The following is a 19333-nucleotide window of genomic DNA, read 5'->3' on the forward strand; positions in this document are numbered from 1 at the left end:
TTCAGTCTCCCCTGGTTTCTCAGCGGCAGCTATAAGCAGTGGTTGTGTCAGTGGTGGTCTCGTCTGCAAAACTAAGACCGTTGCAGAAACAAAGACTGTTCTGACAAGTTGTTCTGCAGAGTTCTCTGAGGAAGGAAAGAGAGAAGGGCTCCTCACCATTCTCTCACTTGAGTATCTTACCTAGTTATTTTATGATTATCTCATTTTGCTGTTTTGTAGCTTTGGCAACTACGTGTGTGTTTTCTATTAGGGATGCACCGATATCAAATTTTGGGCTGATACCGATATCTGATATTTTCCTTGCCAAAAAAACCTGATACTGATAACCGATATTTAAAAAATGTGCAGCATTTTAAGCATTCTAGTACAGTTAAACAATTGAAATAAACACACTGTCGTGTCTGGACTATCATTAAATGTGAAGACTGTTATTTTATCAAATCAATTCTCTATGTGTTATTAATACGTGATTAAACTAATTTAATTAACTAGGAAGTCGGAGCACCACAGATGTTTTGCTATAGACTCTCTATTTCCCGAATTCGACTCTTCAGATATTTTCATATCTTATCAAAATAGTAGCTTATTATTGAATTATTATTACCTCATCAGTTCTCATTACTGAACATCGCAAACCCTTTGATATCTGCACAAACCCTAGCCTAAATGATGAATCAGCGATATACAAATGGCTTAATTATTTATTTACTATCTAACTACATAATCACAGAAATATATAACAAACATAACAAACAAACATGATACAAAGAAAAAGTCCCTAGCGGACGAAGCCAATATGGCGGATTGGTAGACAAAGGAAAGGGGTGAGGACTGAGAAGGAGGGGGAAAGACAAAAGGGTTTCATTGCACACGGTTCATAATTATATTCATTGAAATGCTAATCCTTTGCAAATGAAAGGAAGCTTATTCGAGAATAATTGCAATGTACAGTTGAAGTAGGAAGTTTACATACACTTAGGTTGGAGACATTAAAACTAGTTTTTCAACCACTCCACAAATGTATTGTTAACAAACTATGAGTCATTTTTCCAACAATTGCTTACAGACAGATTATTTCAATTATAATTCACTGTATCACAATTCCAGTGGGTCAGAAGATTACATACACGAAGTTGACTGTGCCTTTAAACAGCTTGGAAAATTCAAGAAAATTATGTCATGGTTTTAGAAGCTTCTGATAGGCTAATTGACATAATTTGAGTCAATTGGAGGTGTACCTGTACTTCAAGGCCTACCTTCAAACTCAGTGCCTCTTTGCTTGACATCATGGGAAAATCAAAATAAATCAGCCAAGACCACAGAAAATAAATGGTAGACCTCCTGTCACGTTCTGACATTAGTTATTTTGTTATGTCTTTGTTTTAGTATGGTCAGGGCCGTGAGTTGGGTGGGTTGTCTATGTTCCTTTTTCTATGATTTGGGATTTCTGTGTTTCGCCTGGTATGGTTCTCAATCAGAGGCAGCTGTCATTCGTTGTCCCTGATTGAGAACCATACTTAGGTAGCCTGGTTTCACTTTTGAGTTGTGGGTGATTGTTTCTTGTGTCTGTACCATACGGGACTGTTTCGATTTTCGTTTGTTCATTCACGTTGTTATTTTGTATTTTTGTAGTGTTCAGTTTTATATATTAAAATGGACACTTACCACGCTGCACATTGGTCCTCCGATCCTTCCTACTACTCCTCTTCGTCAGAAGAGTTACACCTCCACAAGTCTGGTTCATCCTTGGAAGCAATTTCCAAACGCCTGAAGGTACCACGTTCATCTGTACAAACAATACTACGCAAGTATAAACACCATGGCACCACGCAGCCGTCATACCACTCAGGAAGGAGACTCATTCTGTCTCCTAGAGACGAACATACTTTGGTGCGAAAAGTGCAAATCAATCCCAGAACAACAGCAAAGGACCTTGTGAAGATGTTGGAGGAAACAGGTACAAAAGTATATATATATCCACAGTAAGACGAGTCCTATATCGACATAATCTGAAAGGCCGCTCAGCGAAGAAGCCACTGCTCCAAAACTGCCATAAAAAAAGCCAGATTACGGTTTGCAACTGCACATTGGGGACAAAGATCGTACTTTTTGTACTATGATCGTACTATGAAGTGCTTTGAAAGGCTGGTCATGGCTCACATCAACACCAATATCCCAGAAACCCTAGACCCACTCCAATTTGCATACCGCCCCAACAGATCCACAGATGATGCAATCTCTATTGCACCCAACACTGCCCTTTCCCACCTGGACAAAATAAACACCTATGTGAGAATGCTATTAATTGACTACAGCTCAGCGTTCAACACCATAGTGCCCTCAAAGCTATTCACTAAGCTAAGGACCCTGGGACTAAACACCTCCCTCTGCAAATGGTCCTGGACTTCCTGATGGGTCGCCCCCAGGTGGTAAGGGTAGGTAAACAACACATCCGCCATGCTGATCCTCAACACAGGGGCCCCTCAGGGGTGCAAGCTCAGTCCCCTCCTGTACTCCCTGTTCACTCATGACTGCATGGCCAGGCACAACTCCAACTCCATCATCAAGTTTGCAGGTGACACAACAGTGGTAAAGGTCAGAGACCTGGCCGTGTGGTGCCAGAATAACAACAGATCCCTCAACGTAACCAAGACTAAAGAGATGATTGTGGACTACAGGAAAAGGAGGACCGAGCACGCCCCCATTCTCATCGACTGGACTGTAGTGGAGCAGGTTGAGAGCTTCAAGTTCCTCTGTGTCCACATCAACAACAAACTAGAATGGTCCAAACACACCAAGACAGTCGTGAAGAGGGCACGACAAAGTCTTTTCCCCCTCAGGAAACTAAAAAGATTTGGCATGGATCCTGAGATCCTCAAAAGATTCTACAGCTGCAACATCGATGGTTGCATCCCTGCCTGGTACGGCAATTTCTCTGCCTCTGACCGCAAAGCACTACAGAGGGTAGTGCGTACGGCCCAGTACATCACTAGGGCTAAGCTGCCTGCCATCCAAGACCTCTACAACAGGCGGTGTCAGAGGAAGGCCCTAATAATTGTCAAAGACCACAGCTACCCCAGTCATAAACTGTTCTCTCTACTACCACATGGCAAGCAGTACCGGAGTGCCAAGTCTAGGACAAAAAGGCTTCTCAACAGTTTTTACCCCCAAGCCATAAGACTCCTGAACAGGTCATCAAATGGCTACCCGGACTATTTGCATTGTGTGCCCCCCCAAACCCTCTTTTTACGCTGCTGCTACTTTCTGTTTATCATATGCATAGTCACTTGAACTATACATTCATGTACATACTACCTCAATTGGGCTGACCAACCAGTGCTCCCGCACATTGGCTAACCGGGCTATCTGCATTGTGTCCCGCCACCCACCACCCGCCAACCCCTCTTTTACGCTACTGCTACTCTCTGTTCATCATATATGCATAGTCACATAACCATATCTACATGTACATACTACCTCAATCAGCCTGACTAGACGGTGTCTGTATGTAGCCTCGCTACTTTTATAGCCTCGCTACTGTATATAGCCTGTATTTTTTATGTTGTTTTATTTCTTTACTTACCTATTGTTCACCTAACACCCTTTTTGTACTATTGGTTATAGCCTGTAAGTAAGCATTTCACTGTAAGGTCTACCTACACCTGTTGTATTCAGCGCACGTGACAAATAACCTTTGATTTGATTTGATTTCAACCTCTCTATCGTATCGTCTGAGATCCCCAAAGATTGGAAAGCTGCCGCGGTCATCTCCCTCTTCAAAGGGGATATAGGTTACAGACCTATATCTATCCTACCCTGCCTTTCTAAGGTCTTTCAGAGCTGGTCATGGGTGCACCTCAGCCACACTCGAGGTCCTAAACGATATCATAACCTGTGCAGCCGTATTCATCGACCTGGCCAAGGCATTCGACTCTGTCAATCACTGCATTCTTATCAGCAGATTCAACAGCCTTGGTTTCTCAAATGACTGCCTCGCCAGGTTCACCAACTACATCTCAGATAGAGTTCAGTGGATCAAATCGGAGGGCCTGTTGTCCGGACCTCTGGTAGTCTAAATGCATGCTCTTCAACAGATCACTGCTCGCACCTGCCCGCCCGCCTAGCATCACTACTCTAGATGGCTCTGACTTAGAATATGTGGACAACTACAAATACCTAGGTGTCTGGTTAGACTCTAAGCTCTTCTTCCAGACTCACATTAAGCATCTCCAATCCAAAATTAAATCTAGAATCTGCTTCCTATTTCGCAACAAAGCATCCTTCACTCATGCTGCCAAACATACCCTCGTAAAACTGACCATCCTACTGATCCTGACTTCAGCGATGTCATTTACAAAATAACCTCCTACACTCTACTCAGCAAATTGGATGCTGTCTATCACAGTGCCATCCGTTTCGTCACCAAAGCCCCATATACCACCCACCACTGAGACCGGTATGCTCTCGTTGGCTGACCCTTGCTTCATACTCGTCGCCAAACCCACTGGCTCCAGGTCATCTATAAGTCCTTGCTAGGTGATGCCCCGCCTTATCTCAGCTCACTGGTCACCCGTAGCACGCGCTCCAGCAGGTATCTCTCACTGGTCACCCCCAAAGCCAATTCCTCATTTAGCCGCCTTTCCTTCCAGTTCTTTGCTGCCAATGACTGGAGCGAATTGCAAAAATCCCTGACGCTGGAGACTCATCGCCCTTACTATATTTAAGCATCAGCTATCAGAGCAGCTTACAGATCACTGCACCTGTACATAGCCCATCTGTAAATAGCCCATCCAACTACCTCATCCCCATATTGTTATTTATTTGATTCGTTTTATTTATTTTGCTCCTTTGCACCCCAGTATCTCTACTTGCACATTCATCTTCTGCACATCTATCACTCCAGTGTTTATTTGCGAAATTGTAATTATTTCTCCACTACGGCCTATTTATTGCCTTACCTAATCTTATTTCATTTACACACACTGTATATAGACTTTTCTATTGTGTTATTAACTGTGTGTTTGTTTATTCCATGTGTAACTGTGTTGTTTGTGTCACGGCTGTTGAATAAGGAGGTCCAAGGTGCGGCGTGGTGAGCGTACATATTCTTTATTTTTAGATGACGCCGAAAAAAACAAACACTACAAACAAACCGTGAAGCTAAAGGCTATGTGCCCTAAACAAAGTCAACATCCCCACAAAGAAAGGAGGGAAAAAGGGCTACCTAAGTATGGTTCCCAATCAGATACAACAATAGACAGCTGTCCCTGATTGAGAACCATACCCAGCCAAAACATAGAAATACAAAATCATAGATATCAAAACATAGAATGCCCACCCCAAATCACACCCTGACCAAACCAAATAGAGACATTTAAAGGCTCTCTAAGGTCAGGGCGTGACACACACTGCTTTGCTTTAGCTTGGCGAGGTCACAGTTGTAAATGTGAACTTGTTGTCAACTGGCTTACCTGGTTAAATAAAGGTGAAATAAAAAACACATTAAAAAATATATATATACTATATTGTAACGGTTTTGACTTGAGGTTATTATTTATAGGGGTGCCAGGTAGGTTGTGCCTACCAGAGAAAACATTGGTTTCTCCTTTTGGTATGGGAGGGAATGAGTCCCATCTGGTCCGTCAAGTCTACACCAATACAAAGGACTTATGTAAAAGTCAGGATGGAAATAAACTTTTCATAAACCCTTAAAACATTGGAAAGAACTTCAAAAACAACTATATTCTTTTGCGTGGGTTGTATTAACAACATCAATGATTACACACACATATAATAATATAACACAATGAGTTCTGGTTCCTCCAGAAATGTCCTGTACCTCGGGCCTAAAAAGAGTCCAGCCTGGTAAAGGAGTTCAGTGAACTCAAGTGACTTTTGTCACGCAATGTTTGTCCGTTCATTCCGTGTAGCGTAAACCCAGTATTAAACATACAATCAATATAACAATTATTTTACCACAGAACTTTAAAGCGTATCAACTCTTACCAAGTCCTCAACTACAACTAACTACATAAATCACAGTATACATCACATCAAAACAAATGAAATACCGTATACAAAAAGGTGGTAGTCAGTCGGTCAGTCAGACAATCCAATCCGCCAATAGATCTCCAGCGGAGAAAGGCCACGAAGAACAGAGAGGTGTAGTCCACGGACGCAAAGAGTGGATCCGATCCTGGGTAAACTCTCTTAGGCTACAAAACACACGTTTAACGGCAACAAAACAAACGGAATAGAGAAGCTTCGGAACTGAGGGTTGAACACATCCTCATTCATGTCTCCATCACAACCCCACTTTTGCGCAGCTGATGCTGGCTATTTAATTGGGAATTAAAGGGAAAGCGCCCTATCGGAAGGAGCTGCACTGAGACGGTTCAGAAAAATTCAGGGCCGTCACAATATGTAGGAATGTCTTGTGTCCGTCCTACCTGTAGTGTTGGTACATTGAATATTCCTCATCTGCATATATCATAAATTGCTATTGCAAATAGAAGTATTATGTTCAACAACTGACATTTGCAGATATTATTTTGACAAACACACCTTGGTGCTTACAATTCATTCTCTATTGTCATAGATTTGGTGGGCATTGTCATCTGTGATATGACTTTCTTTTAAGCACGTACTGATGAAACTCACTTCATATTTTTTTTCTTGAAGTCTCCAAACGCTCTACATTTATTCACTCTGTGATAAGGTTGGATCCTATATGCTACTTTTATTATTGTCCTGTAAATGATTCAGTGCCTATAATTTACGCTGTGTGTAGAATGGGCATAAAGGAATTTACCTCTACTACTAAATTACTACTAGATTATAGTGATAAGGAAAACAGCATACACATTTAGCCTGTGCATTTATTTGCCTATAACTAATCAGAATTCCATTATGTTAACATAAAAAAAGAGAGTACTTCAAAATGAGAATATCCTGCCATGGAAAAGACGACTGGGTGGACATAAAGTGGAAAGGAGGAGAAATAACTCCCACCATGCAGCAGGACACCTTCAGCTGTGGGGTCTTTGTAATGCAGGTTTGACAGTTATATTTTCAATAATGAGTAGCTGTTATGTGACAATTAGGTCAAAAACTTTATTTTATTTTTTTGGTGGAGATGGTCTGTAAAGCTAACAGATTTAAGTCTAATAGCATGAGATGAAAGTAGACAAACATCAGAGTGTGTGATTTGAGGTCACTGGGTCACAAGAGCAAGGAGCTATTGAAATTCTAAATTTTGAAAAATTCATGTAAAATCATGCGAGATGAAAATGGACAAAATAAAGGGTGTGCAATATAGAAGGGTAGTCATTGAACATAATTAACCCCTTTTTTAAGTCATTAGGTCACATGACCAAGGAGCTTTTGAATTTAAAAAAATTCATGTAAATGAAAATGGACAAACTAAAGGGTGTGCAATGTGTAGGCCCACTGAGTGGACATTCTGAACCTTGTTTGAAGTCCCTAGATCACATGACCAATGAGCTATTGAAATTCAAAAATGTAAATTAATCATTTAAAATAGTGCGAGATGTAAATCAACAACAACAAAAAATGTGTGCAATGTGTGTCTATGCCATCGGGTTAGCTGGAAACAGGTTTTAAAGTTTTAGGAGTAGTGGTTAAATAGCAAATGAAATTTGAACAATTTGATTTGTCACTATGTTGACGGTCCCTAACTGCTGTTGGTGCAGGTAAGGAAAACTGCAGGCGAATATCCATCGAATATCCAAACTGAAACCAGCTTTACCTCAGTTTTTTTGTGGGGGGAGAAATAAGCCCCATGGAGCATATAATATGCCTATTGTTAAAATGGCATTACAAATGAGCCACACAAAAGCATTGGAATATGAAAATAAAACATTATTCATATATATTAATAGGCCACTAAATGTCCCCATCATCATAAAGAACAACGACATTCGCCTGAAACAGCCCGACATTTTAGCTTATGTATAGGCTACCTGAAGCCCATTGGACCATATTAACATATTTGACATTGTTAAATGAGCAGGGCAGGGTTCTGTGTGTGGTGACATTCCGGCTTAAATGGAATGTAGCCACTGGTACCATTCAATTCTCTCTTACTGTTGTCAATAAAGAGATCTGTCAAGGAACGCACCACTTGATCTGAGAGGTGTCGGCTGTTAAATCCCAGCAGTGACGCTATATGCAATTGCGTTATTCCCATTTCCAATAGGATGAATGAACTTTAAATAGTATCCAATCAGAGGAGAGCTCCTCTGGCATATAAAAACCTAGCGAAGCTGATTCAATCTGAACACCATTATTAGCTTTGGTGTGTCTTTTCCAAAGAAAAACGTCCGACGGTAGGTTTATTTTTACGTTGTATAAATGCATAAGTATGTCATCATATTTGCAGAACTGTTAGGTGTCTAATATGCTTTGTATTTAATACATGCATTGGTCAAATAGGCTATATGATAATGGCAAAAACGTTTGGAATATAGGATGAACAAAGACTGGTATTTTTAGACCGCATCTCGGGAAAGCGCATCTAACCCTAGAGAAATGGGGAGACGTCAGTGATTTGGTTTCACTCAAAACGATTAAATCGAACTGACATGTGCAATATTTCACCCTGGTTAAAATCGTCAACTAGTGTAGAGGGGTGTATTTTCCGTTTGGCATAGCCGTTTACACGGAAGAGACCGCAAGGTCGTGGTCTATCTGCAAGGTCTTATCTGGTGCTGGACATCACGCATTCGGTTGCTTCAAACTAATGTGAACAGTATTGCCTCGCACTGTAACCGACATTTTCTATTAACGTGGATGAATATGCATTCCCTTTGTTGGACATTTTTATATTTTAGATAAAATAAATTGCTATATTTGCGTGTTGCGTGTACCCTCTCAGATTATGAGGAATTGGCACGCAAATGGCAGGAATTTGTTTGCTACCTCAAAACCAGGTGTCGAAATAGCCGACCACTGCGTCACAATGCGTATAGTAACTCAAGTCTTTTTCGACCCTGTTCCTATTTAGTTATTCCATTTGCTGGGTCTAGGCTCTTGGCGGCCACTGACACCTCATCGTTTCATCCTTGAGCACAGGTGAACGCAGTCATGCCTTTCGGTAACACCCACAACAAGCTGAAGATGAGCTACTCCGCGGAGCAGGAGTACCCCGACCTCAGCCAACATAACAACCACATGGCCAAGGTGCTCACCCCAGAGATGTACGCCAACCTGCGGGACAAAGAGACTCCAAGTGGATTTACCGTGGATGATGTCATTCAAACTGGAATTGATAACCCAGGTAAACAGCCCGAGCTTGCCTAGTTTGGTCCTAATCCGTTTTATGTCGCGTCGAGAGGGCGAAGGGTTTTAGTTATAGCCTACCCACTCATCCGGTGCTTGGATTTTGCAATGTCAGCCATGTACCGAGTGAAAACCCTCCGCTGTTGAAACGGTGACCTTGTTACCAAGTGCCTGTGATGTGGCCACTAATGCAATGTTCAGTATAAAAATAGGAATTCGTTATTTGTGGCCCTGTCGAGCGCATTGTTCCAGTTAACAATCAATGCATTAGGACTGACATGGGATCCATGGCCATACACCAATTTGTCACAGCAGCATCACCAACTATCTTTGTTGAGCAAGGTCAAGTCCACTATTTGTCTGCAGGTGACATTACAGGCTAAATTGATGCCTTGCATTTTATTCCCCTCTGTTGTTGGGTCACATGTCCATTTAACAGCGGAATTACTGACTTTGAATTGTAATGTAAGGCCTTTAATTTGATGTCTATTGTGAGGCCCTACTACAACATCCAGTGTAAGTGGCAACCAGCTGAAGATGTGTACTGGTATGCAAACTAGACCTGGGTTTAAATACTATTTCAAATACTTTCACATTGAGTAGTAGCATATAGATGTTTTTTATTTGAAAATACAAGTAGTTGAATATTGGAATGTGTATTGGCATGCATTTAAAAAAATATATATATATATTTATACTCATGCATTTAACTCGGGCCCTACATTGGGAGTATTTTAAATACATGTATTTGAAAAACCTCATACACAGAATAAGTATTTAAATTAAATAATTTTAAACTCAGGTCTGCTGCAAACCTTAGTCACAACTTGACATTTTTCTTAATCAGAACATGTACAGCATTATGAATGTCAACCCAAATTTGTATTAATGCCCAATGGCTTCAGTGTAGATGGTGTTATTCTGACAGCTTGCATCTGAAGGGTGGCTAAAGCTATTACTGGAACTAAGACCAATGTGACTGCTGACCAATTTTCAATACAATTCCAAAACCAATTACTGTCAACCAACTGCATTTTGTCAGTGAAACTTTCACTTGGATGACGTCAACTGTTGGCACCATTGGCTGGCATTTTTATTCCTTCACTCTGTCCCTGTTTTATTCAAGGCCACCCCTTCATCATGACAGTGGGCTGTGTGGCCGGAGACGAGGAGACGTACGAGGTGTTCAAGGAGCTGCTGGACCCCATCATCGAAGACCGCCACGGCGGATACAAGCCCTCAGACAAACACAAGACCGACCTGAACCCAGATAACCTTGTGGTAAAGGCACACAATGTCCACACACTCTGAATCGCCTCACACCCTGGTTCACCACATACACACTCACAAGGTTGTCCTACGTGAGTCAACAACTATTTGGGAAATTAATTTGTCAATGAAAATCCATATTGGGCATAATGGCCACACAACCCATTATTTTCAAACCTCCATGTAGCCCAACCCTGGTTTAGTCGATATCAAATGTCCACACCTGTTAGCAATTAGCATGAAAGCTAACACGAAGGTTGTTGTCTTGGCAGGGTGGGGATGACCTAGACCCCAACTTCGTCCTGAGCTCCAGAGTGCGAACTGGCAGGAGTGTCCGCGGCTTTTGCCTCCCCCCACACTGCAGCCGTGGGGAGCGACGTGCCATTGAGAACATGGCAATCGAAAGTGCGTGACTGAGCCCTGTCCTCTTCAATGCCTTGAGTCCTGCTGCATACCCTTTGTGGCACTGCCCCCTGACAGCACTGAGTGGAACTGTCTTAATTAGACTATTGAAGTCATGCCACACTGCAATTGGCTTGCTGCTCTTGACTGGCATTGGTTAAGACTTAATTATTCCAGATGTGTTTTATATAATGGCAGTTGTGTAAAAAGTACCCAATTGTCAAAGTAAAGCTACCTTCATAGAAAATTATTCAAGTGAAATTCTTCCAGTAAAATACTACTTGAGTAAAGTATGTGGTTTTAAATGTACTTAAGTATCAAAAGCAAATGTAATTGCTAAAATATACTAAAGTATAAGGACTTTGGAATTATTTATATTAAGCAAACCAGTCCGTACAATTTTTATTTACAGATTGCCAGGGGCACACCATAATTGAAGCATTTGTGTTTAGTGCGTCTGCCAGATAAGAGGCAGAAAGTGTAGCTTAAGTAAAAGCAGTCAACCCAAAAAATGACTTGGATAGTACTTTAAAGTGTTTTTACTTAAGCACTTTACACCACTGTGTAATTGAATCCTTAACTGAAATTGCCACTTTGAAAAAAATATAACTGCTTGATTGTTGGCCTAATCCTTACAAATATGCAATTTATAGTTGGTGAAAAAGGATGACCACTCATGTAGGCTTACTTGTTTTACTGACGTTCTCATTTTTTTGCAGGTCTAGCCTCACTGGATGGGGACCTCAATGGCCAGTATTACGCCCTGAAGAACATGACAGATGATGAGCAGCAACAGCTGATTGACGACCACTTCCTGTTTGACAAGCCCGTGTCTCCCCTGCTGTTGGCGTCCGGGATGGGCCGTGACTGGCCTGACGGCAGGGGCATCTGGTGAGTTCCCCGGGCACCACAGCAGAGTTTTCTCCATGTAGACGTCAAATGGCTTCCTTTTCCTTTCATGATGGCAGATTAATAAAGGGACTTAGTCTGGCATTCTCCTGCCACTCAGCTTTTCTAGTGAGTTCCTCCCATGGTCTGTCGGTGTTCACTAAGGAAGGCGCGAAAGTGCAGTAAAGGGTAAAATGGTGCCGGAGAATGCTGCCGTTTTACATGTCCCCAACCAATTGTTTTTGTTTACTTGCATTATTTGCAACTTTTTTTAAATGATTTTGTACATGATGTTGCCGCTACCGTCTCTTATGACCGAAAATAACTTACTCACCACAGACTGGCAGAATATTCTTTGTTCTGTCTGACGAGCCCGACGCGACTGATTTACTGCTTTCTCGGAACAGGCCCAGATCCCCATGATTAGTGTGGAGAAAAAGGGGCAAGAGGGCATACTGACTTCTGAGAATTTGTAGACGATCGAATAAACCCCCACTTCCTTCCATTCTGCTAGCAAATCTGCAATCTTTGGAGAGTAAAATTGATGACCAATGCGGAAGATTAAACTACCAACGGGACAATCAAAACTGTAACATCTTATGCTTCACGGAGTCGTGGCTGAACGACGACACGATCAACATACAGCTGGCTGGTTATACGATGTACCGGCAGGATAGAACAGCGGCGTCTGGTAAGACAAGGGGCGGCGGACTATGTAGTTTTGTAAACAACAGCTGGTGCACGTTATCTAAGTCTTGAGCTATTGCGGTCTACAGCTTATGAGATGCTCTATCTACCTAGCGTTTTCATCTGTATTTTTCATAGCTGTTTACATACCACCAGAGAAGGAGACTGGCACTAAGACAGCATTGAAAGAGCTGTATTCCGGCATAAGCAAACAAGAAAATGCTCACCCAGAGGGGGTGCTCCTAGTAGCTGGGGACTTGAATGCAAAGAAGCTTACATCCGTTTTACCACATTTCTATCAGCATGTTAAATGTGCAACCAGAGAACTCTGGAACACCTTTACTCCACACACCAAGACTCATACAAAGCTCTCCATTTGGTAAATCTGACCATAATTCTATGCTCCTGCGTACAAGCAAAAATTAGAGCAGGATGCACCATTGACAAGCGCAATAAGTGGTCAGATGAAGCAGATGCTAAGCTACAGGACTGTTTTGTAGCACAGACTGGAATATGTTCTGGGATTCTTTCGGATGGTCACTGGCTTCAAGTGCATCGATGACATCATCCCCACAGTGACTGTATGTACCCCAACCTGAAGCCACGGATTACAGGCAACATCCACACTGAGCTGCCACTTTCAAGGAGCAGGACTCTAACCGATGCCCTCCGAAGAACCATCACAGGCAAAGAGTCAATACAGGACTAAGATTGAAACGTACTACACCGGCTCTACCGCTCGTCGGATGTGGCAGGGCTTGCAAACCATTAGACTACAAAGGGAAGCACAGCTGAGAGCTGCCCAGTGGCATGAGCCTACCAGACCAGCTAAACTACTTCTATGCTCGCTTCGAGGCAAAGACCACTAAAATATGTATGAGAGCACCAGCTGTTCCGGGAAGATTGTGTGATCACACTCTCTCCAGCCGATATAAGACCTTCAAACAGGTCAACATTCACAAGGCCACAGAGCACGACGGATTACCGGGATGTGTACTGCGAGCATGCACTGACCAACTGGCAAGCGTCTTCACTGACATTTTCAACCTCTCCCTGTCCGAGTCTGTAATACCAACATAATGTAACCACACCACTATATTGCCTGTGCCCAAGAACACTAAGGTAACCTGCCTACATGACTACCGACACGTAGCACTCACGTCTGTAGCCATGAAGTGCTTTGAAAGGCTGGCCACGGCTCACATCAACACCAGTATCCCAGAAACCCTGGACCCACTCCAATTTGCAAACCGCACCAACAGATCCACAGATGCGATATCTATTGTACTCCACACTGCTCTTTCCCACCTGGACAAAAGGAACACCTTTTTGAGAAATCCTACTCATTGACTACGGCTTAGCGTTCAACACCATAGTGCCCTCAAAGCTCATCACTAAGCTAAGGATCCCTGGGACTAAACACTTCCCTCTGCAACTGGATCCTGGACTTCCTGTCAGGCCGCCCCCAGGTGGTAAGGGTAGGCAACACATCCGCCACGCTGATCCTCAAAACAGGGCACCCTCAGCGGTACGTGCTCAGTTCCCTCCTGTACTCCCTGTTCACTCATGACTGCACGACTCCAACGCCATCAAGTTTGCCGACGACAAGTGGTAGGCCTGATCACCGACCGCAACAAGGCCGCCTATAAGGAGGTCAGAACTGGCCGTGTGGTGCCAGGACAACCTCTCCCTCAACGTGATCAAGACCAAGGGTTGGCAGGTAGCCTAGTGGTTAGTGTTGGACTAGTAACCGTAAGGTTGCAAGATCGAATCCTTGAGCTGACAAGGTAAAAATCTTCCTAGGCCGTCATTGAAAATAAGAATCTGTTTGTAACTGACTTGCCTAGTTACATAAAGGTTTAAAAAAAAATGTGGACTACAGGAAAGAGGACTGAGCATGCCCCCATTCTCATCGAGGCTGCAGTTTGAGATCTTCAAGTTCCTTGGCGTCCACATCACCAACAAACATGGTCCAAGCACACCAAATACAGTCGTGAAGCAGGTACGACAACCTATTCCCCCTCAGGAGACTGAAAAGATTTGGCATGGGTCAGATCCTCAAAAGGTTCAACAGCTGCACCATCGAGCGCATGGTTGCATCAAGGCCTGATATGGCAACTGCTCTGCTTCCGACCGAGTGTAGTGCGTACGGCTCAGTACATCACTGGGGCCAAGCTTCCTGCTATCCAGGAACTCTACCAGGCGGTGTCGGAGGAAGGCCCTAGAAATTGTCAGACTCCAGCCACCCTAGTCATAGACTGTTCTCTCTGCTACCGCACGGCAAGCAGTACCAAGTCTAGGTCCAAGAGGCTTCTAAACAGCTTCTACCCCAAAGCCATAAGTCTCCTGAACAGCTAATCAAATGGCTACCCAGACTATTTGCATTTCCCCCCCCCTTATTTACACCACTGGTTCTCTCATCTATGCATAGTCACTTAAATATCTCTACCTACATGTACATATTACCTCAACTAGCTGGTGCCACCGTACATTGACTCTGTATATAGTCTCGCTATCGTTATTTTGCTGCTGCTCTTTAATTACTCATAACTTTTTCTGATTCTTATCTGTATTTTTTTAAATGCATTGTTGGTTATGGGCTCGTAAGTAAGCATTTCACTGTAAGGTCTACCTACACCTGTTGTCTTCGGTGCATGTGCCAATAAAATGGACGCTGGTTGACCTCTTCAATGGTCAAAATTTACTGGAGGCCCCATCTACGATTCTACAATCCACATTACATACTCCAAAACAGGGCTCTCCAACCCTGTTCCTGGAGAGCTACCCTTCTGCAGATATTTGGTCAAATGCCAATTATGAGTAATCTAATTATTAGAACCAGGTGTGCTAGATTAGGGTGAGTGTGAATACCTACAGGATGTTAGCTCGCCAGGAACCAGCTTGGCGTGCCCTGCTCTAAAATAGTGAGATGCAGTTATATTATCTGTTGTGGGTCATTAAAGGAGGCTCTGGGTCGAAGTTCCTCTAGGTACAGATCTAGGACAACCTCTCCAAATCCTAACCATTAGTGGTGAATTTATTCTTTAATCTACCCAAGATCGGCGTCTATGACTAACTTCACCCTACGCTGGAGTACAAGCTGGAGGGTGCCTTCAGTGAGAGTAAACATGATCGTTATGTATAATGGCGTCTCATTCCAGCCAATGTTGAACTAATATGTTGATTTTTGTTGACAGGCACAATGATGGCAAGACCTTCCTGGTCTGGGTGAATGAGGAGGACCATCTGCGGGTCATCTCTATGCAGAAGGGTGGCAATATGAAGGAGGTGTTCCACCGCTTCTGCACAGGCCTCACAAAGGTGTTAAGCCCAAGGCTCAATTCTACAATGTAATGTTAAAGAACATGTGCAAACTACGTTGCTGGGGTTAATTGCATTTGAATGCAGTCAATTTGTGAGTCTACTTAAAATGCTAAATGGCACTTCAACAACTGTTGCAAACAAAGGGGGTAACGTTTTAAACTTAAAACAGTCCCCCAACACTGCAGTTGCTTTCTCAACACAACTTCTAACCTTTTGGTCCAACTTCTTACCTCACTGTTTCCTCTGACCACTTCAGATTGAGAGCCTGTTCAAGGACCAGGGCCATGAGTTCATGTGGAACGAGCACCTGGGCTACGTGCTCACCTGCCCCTCCAACCTGGGCACGGGGCTGCGCGCCGGCGTGCACGTCAAGCTGCCCAACATGAGCAAGCACGAGAAGTTCAGCGAGGTCCTCAAGAGGTTGAGGCTGCAGAAGCGTGGCACAGGTACGTCCATTTTGAATACACCAACTCTATTAGGAAATGTAGATGGGACATTCTGTCTAGCAGTTATTGGGATTTAAGTGAATGTCGGACAGATCTGGAGTAGTCTCTCTACGTTTGATTTAGTAACCAATGGTTGTTACTGTAGGCTGGTAAAACATTGTGCAGTCAAGATGTCAATGTTTAATTGAATCGGAATCTATGTACTTAAATTGACAGTTATACTAATCCAACATGCCTCTAAACCTTTGGCTGTAACTGTGGCTGCAATTCTCCTAAATGTAGATAAGACCTAGTGGAAAGTGTTAACTGTCCACTGAATAGGGCCAGGATGGCCAACTCTCCTCCTGGGGAGCTACACTGCTGCCGGAATTTGATCAGCCCTACTCCTGTTTTGGCTAAGTAGCTGCTCCTCGGGCCTCATAACTGTGCACCACTTCTGAAAAGACTGCACACATACAAAAATATTGAGATTTTATCAATTTAGTTTACGCCCGTCATAAATCAGACTTGTCCTGAAACTGCATGCGTGAACAACCATTAAAACACTACCTGAAATGCCCATCTTTCCCTTTTTTATGGTGACAACACAGCCCTTATTTGCTGGATGTATTGGAATTAGGCCAAGGCAGTTTCTAAAGGCAATGGCCAACTACATCAAATGTCTCTCTGGAGGTGTTGGAATTAGGCCAAGGAAGTTTCTGAAAAAAACGATTTGCAAATTGTTGGACCTGTAAACATGTTTAGTTTTTCCCGACCCTAAATATGCTGCACTGCCTGTAAATTCTGAAACATTGTCTATGTTAAACTACAGTAGGCCTACTTAGTGGTAGCCGACACACTTCAAAGCAAAAAGTAAACTCTGTTAATTTACATTCTACTGTTATAAATCACACTCCCTTTTCTGATGGATAGAGCAGAACACTTCAAATAATAGCTTATCAGACCCAATTTAAATGAGTGCTGCCCATGGTAATTTGTTGCAGGCTAAAGCATATGACAATTATATTTATGAAAATTGTTTACTTGAAACATTTGCAATTCCAGTAGGTTAAGATGTGCAGTACCCTAAAATGTAAGTTGAAAAGGTGAACCTTCTGTTCTACCCTTAAACTGCACTCGATTGGATTGCATGGAGATAAATACTCAAGACTGTGTTAAAAATACTTACTACTGTAAAGTGGGTCCAATTTAATGTAGGCATTTTAGGCTACTTCGAGTGAAACAAAGGTACATTTATTATGGCAATGGATGCCTATTTCCAACTTTTAGAATGCAGAGATGTGAAACATTTATCTTCACGAATGGCAAATGATTGCATCTTAATTAAGGCTGCCTGTTTATTTTTTTATCAATAAGCATGTCATATCCCCCACTTGCACAAAATGGTAGGCTACTTGCAATGCAATACTTCAACCACTGGAAACTGCATATATATGGTCTATAGCGGGATCATCAACTAGATTCAGGCATGGGCAAAAACTTAGTGGGTTTTGGTTGGGGGTGGCCAGAACATAATTACACATTTGTAGACTGCAAGCCCAAACTCCAATATTTGACTAACAATCATTTCAAACCTTGCTTACATTTTGTACACGATCACGTCTGTGTGGGAGTACTTAAACAGGTTTACAAAATCTAAATCAATTGGTGCAGATTTCCTTGTTTTTAGTCTCATGTCCAACAATGCAAGTGTCTTCTCAGAACTTGGGGGCCAAATAAAACCACCCATGGGCTGCCAGTTGGGGGACCCCTTGTCTAAAGTCTGCAGGACGCTAAGCACATTCTCACGTCAAATTCCATGTTATAAAAGTTAACTTTTGAGTGAACTGGAGCATGCATATTTGTGGTTTTGCAACATTTTTTTGGAGCCCCCAGGACTTAGATTACAGTAGCTGAAAGGCATTCAAGTAGGGCTGCCTGGAACTAAAACCTGCATACCCACTGGCTCTCCAAGAGCAGGATTGGCCTATCACCCCTAGTTGCGGAGAAGCCAACCGTATCTGCAACATTTGGCTCAGCTTTTCTTTGGTACCGCCCCCCCCTCCAGGTGGTGTGGACACTGCAGCAGTAGGCGGTGTCTTCGACATCTCCAACGCAGACCGTCTGGGCTTCTCCGAGGTGGAGCTGGTGCAGATGGTTGTCGACGGCGTCAAGACCCTCGTCGAGATGGAAAAGCGTCTGGAGAGCGGCCAGTCCTTCAACGACCTGATGCCCGACCAGAAGTGAACACGCTCTCTCAAACCTTCTAACCGCTTACCTCGTCACCAATATCTCCCCCTTGTCTCCATAAACAATCTTCACTACATCAAGGAAATGCACTCTGCCTGACACGTTTAGTGGCACAAGTTAGATGAGTCTTCATCTGTGTGATGAAGGATTTTGTATCAAATGCAGATGGATATTAACACCTGAAATAAAAGTATCTTTGGCCCATGGAATGTGTTTGTCACTTTGAGCAAGTGATTTGTTTTGACATTGTGTCATGAATTAGTCATTTCTAATACTTTTTCTGTGCTTAATTACACTTGCCTACTGTAGCTCAATTGACAAAGGGAAATTCTGATGCAAACCAAATGCATGTTTTCTATAGATGCATTGTATTGACTGAATTCCCTTAGTGTACCACCTTTTGTGCAATTGTTACCCTTCCAACGAGCTTATGATATAAACTACAACGCAAAAAGTACTGTTTACTTCCCTTTTAATAATTTCAGCACAGGTAACAGCCATTTAGTTTTTTTTTCATTCTTATTCTCCCCAATTCACGTAAACATTTTCTTTATTTCCCATGGGCTTCACCAGAGTGGCTGGAATACAACTGTATTAAGCCCCTTAAACTTTGAACGTTGTTCAATCCTTCAGTTCCAAGAGGAACATTTACCCTTTTCCTGAATAGCAATAGAGCTTATCAATTTGTAAATTAGAGAATGGTGTGATGTAAATGAGTAAGCCACTTGGTTTGGCTCCATTTTAACACTGGAGACATGTGAAACCAGTCATACTGCTGGTCTTAACCT

General features: G+C 42.7%; 1 protein-coding gene across 2 annotated transcripts; it reads left to right on the top strand.

Moving 5' to 3' along the window:
• The first annotated feature begins 8243 nt into the window (after positions 1-8243).
• LOC115139573 (creatine kinase B-type-like) lies at positions 8244-18754 on the top strand. Of its 2 annotated transcripts, none has more exons than XM_029677110.1 (8): positions 8244-8348; positions 9094-9298; positions 10427-10581; positions 10842-10974; positions 11691-11862; positions 15744-15867; positions 16127-16316; positions 18364-18754. In XM_029677110.1, the coding sequence occupies exons 2-8, from the start codon at positions 9106-9108 to the stop codon at positions 18540-18542; spliced, it is 1146 nt and encodes a 381-aa protein (XP_029532970.1). In that variant the 5' UTR covers positions 8244-8348; positions 9094-9105; the 3' UTR covers positions 18543-18754. The 2 variants fall into 2 exon arrangements, with proteins under 2 accessions (XP_029532970.1, XP_029532971.1); XM_029677111.2 differs by having other exon boundaries at positions 8289-8348; positions 9026-9298.
• Positions 18755-19333: the final 579 nt, after the last annotated feature.

This window comes from Oncorhynchus nerka, linkage group LG13 (genome assembly GCF_034236695.1).
Source record: "Oncorhynchus nerka isolate Pitt River linkage group LG13, Oner_Uvic_2.0, whole genome shotgun sequence".
NCBI classification, from domain to species: Eukaryota; Metazoa; Chordata; class Actinopteri; order Salmoniformes; family Salmonidae; genus Oncorhynchus; species Oncorhynchus nerka.

What these genes read in the sequence shown, in the direction of transcription:
- LOC115139573 (XM_029677110.1), top strand. Translation starts at nt 9,106, where the DNA reads ATGCCTTTCGGTAACACCCACAACAAGCTGAAGATGAGCTACTCCGCG. An exon ending in TGAACCCAGATAACCTTGTG is followed by an intron (nt 10,582 to 10,841) that starts GTAAAGGCACAC and finishes TTGTCTTGGCAG; the next exon opens with GGTGGGGATGACCTAGACCC. An exon ending in TCTGCACAGGCCTCACAAAG is followed by an intron (nt 15,868 to 16,126) that starts GTGTTAAGCCCA and finishes TGACCACTTCAG; the next exon opens with ATTGAGAGCCTGTTCAAGGA.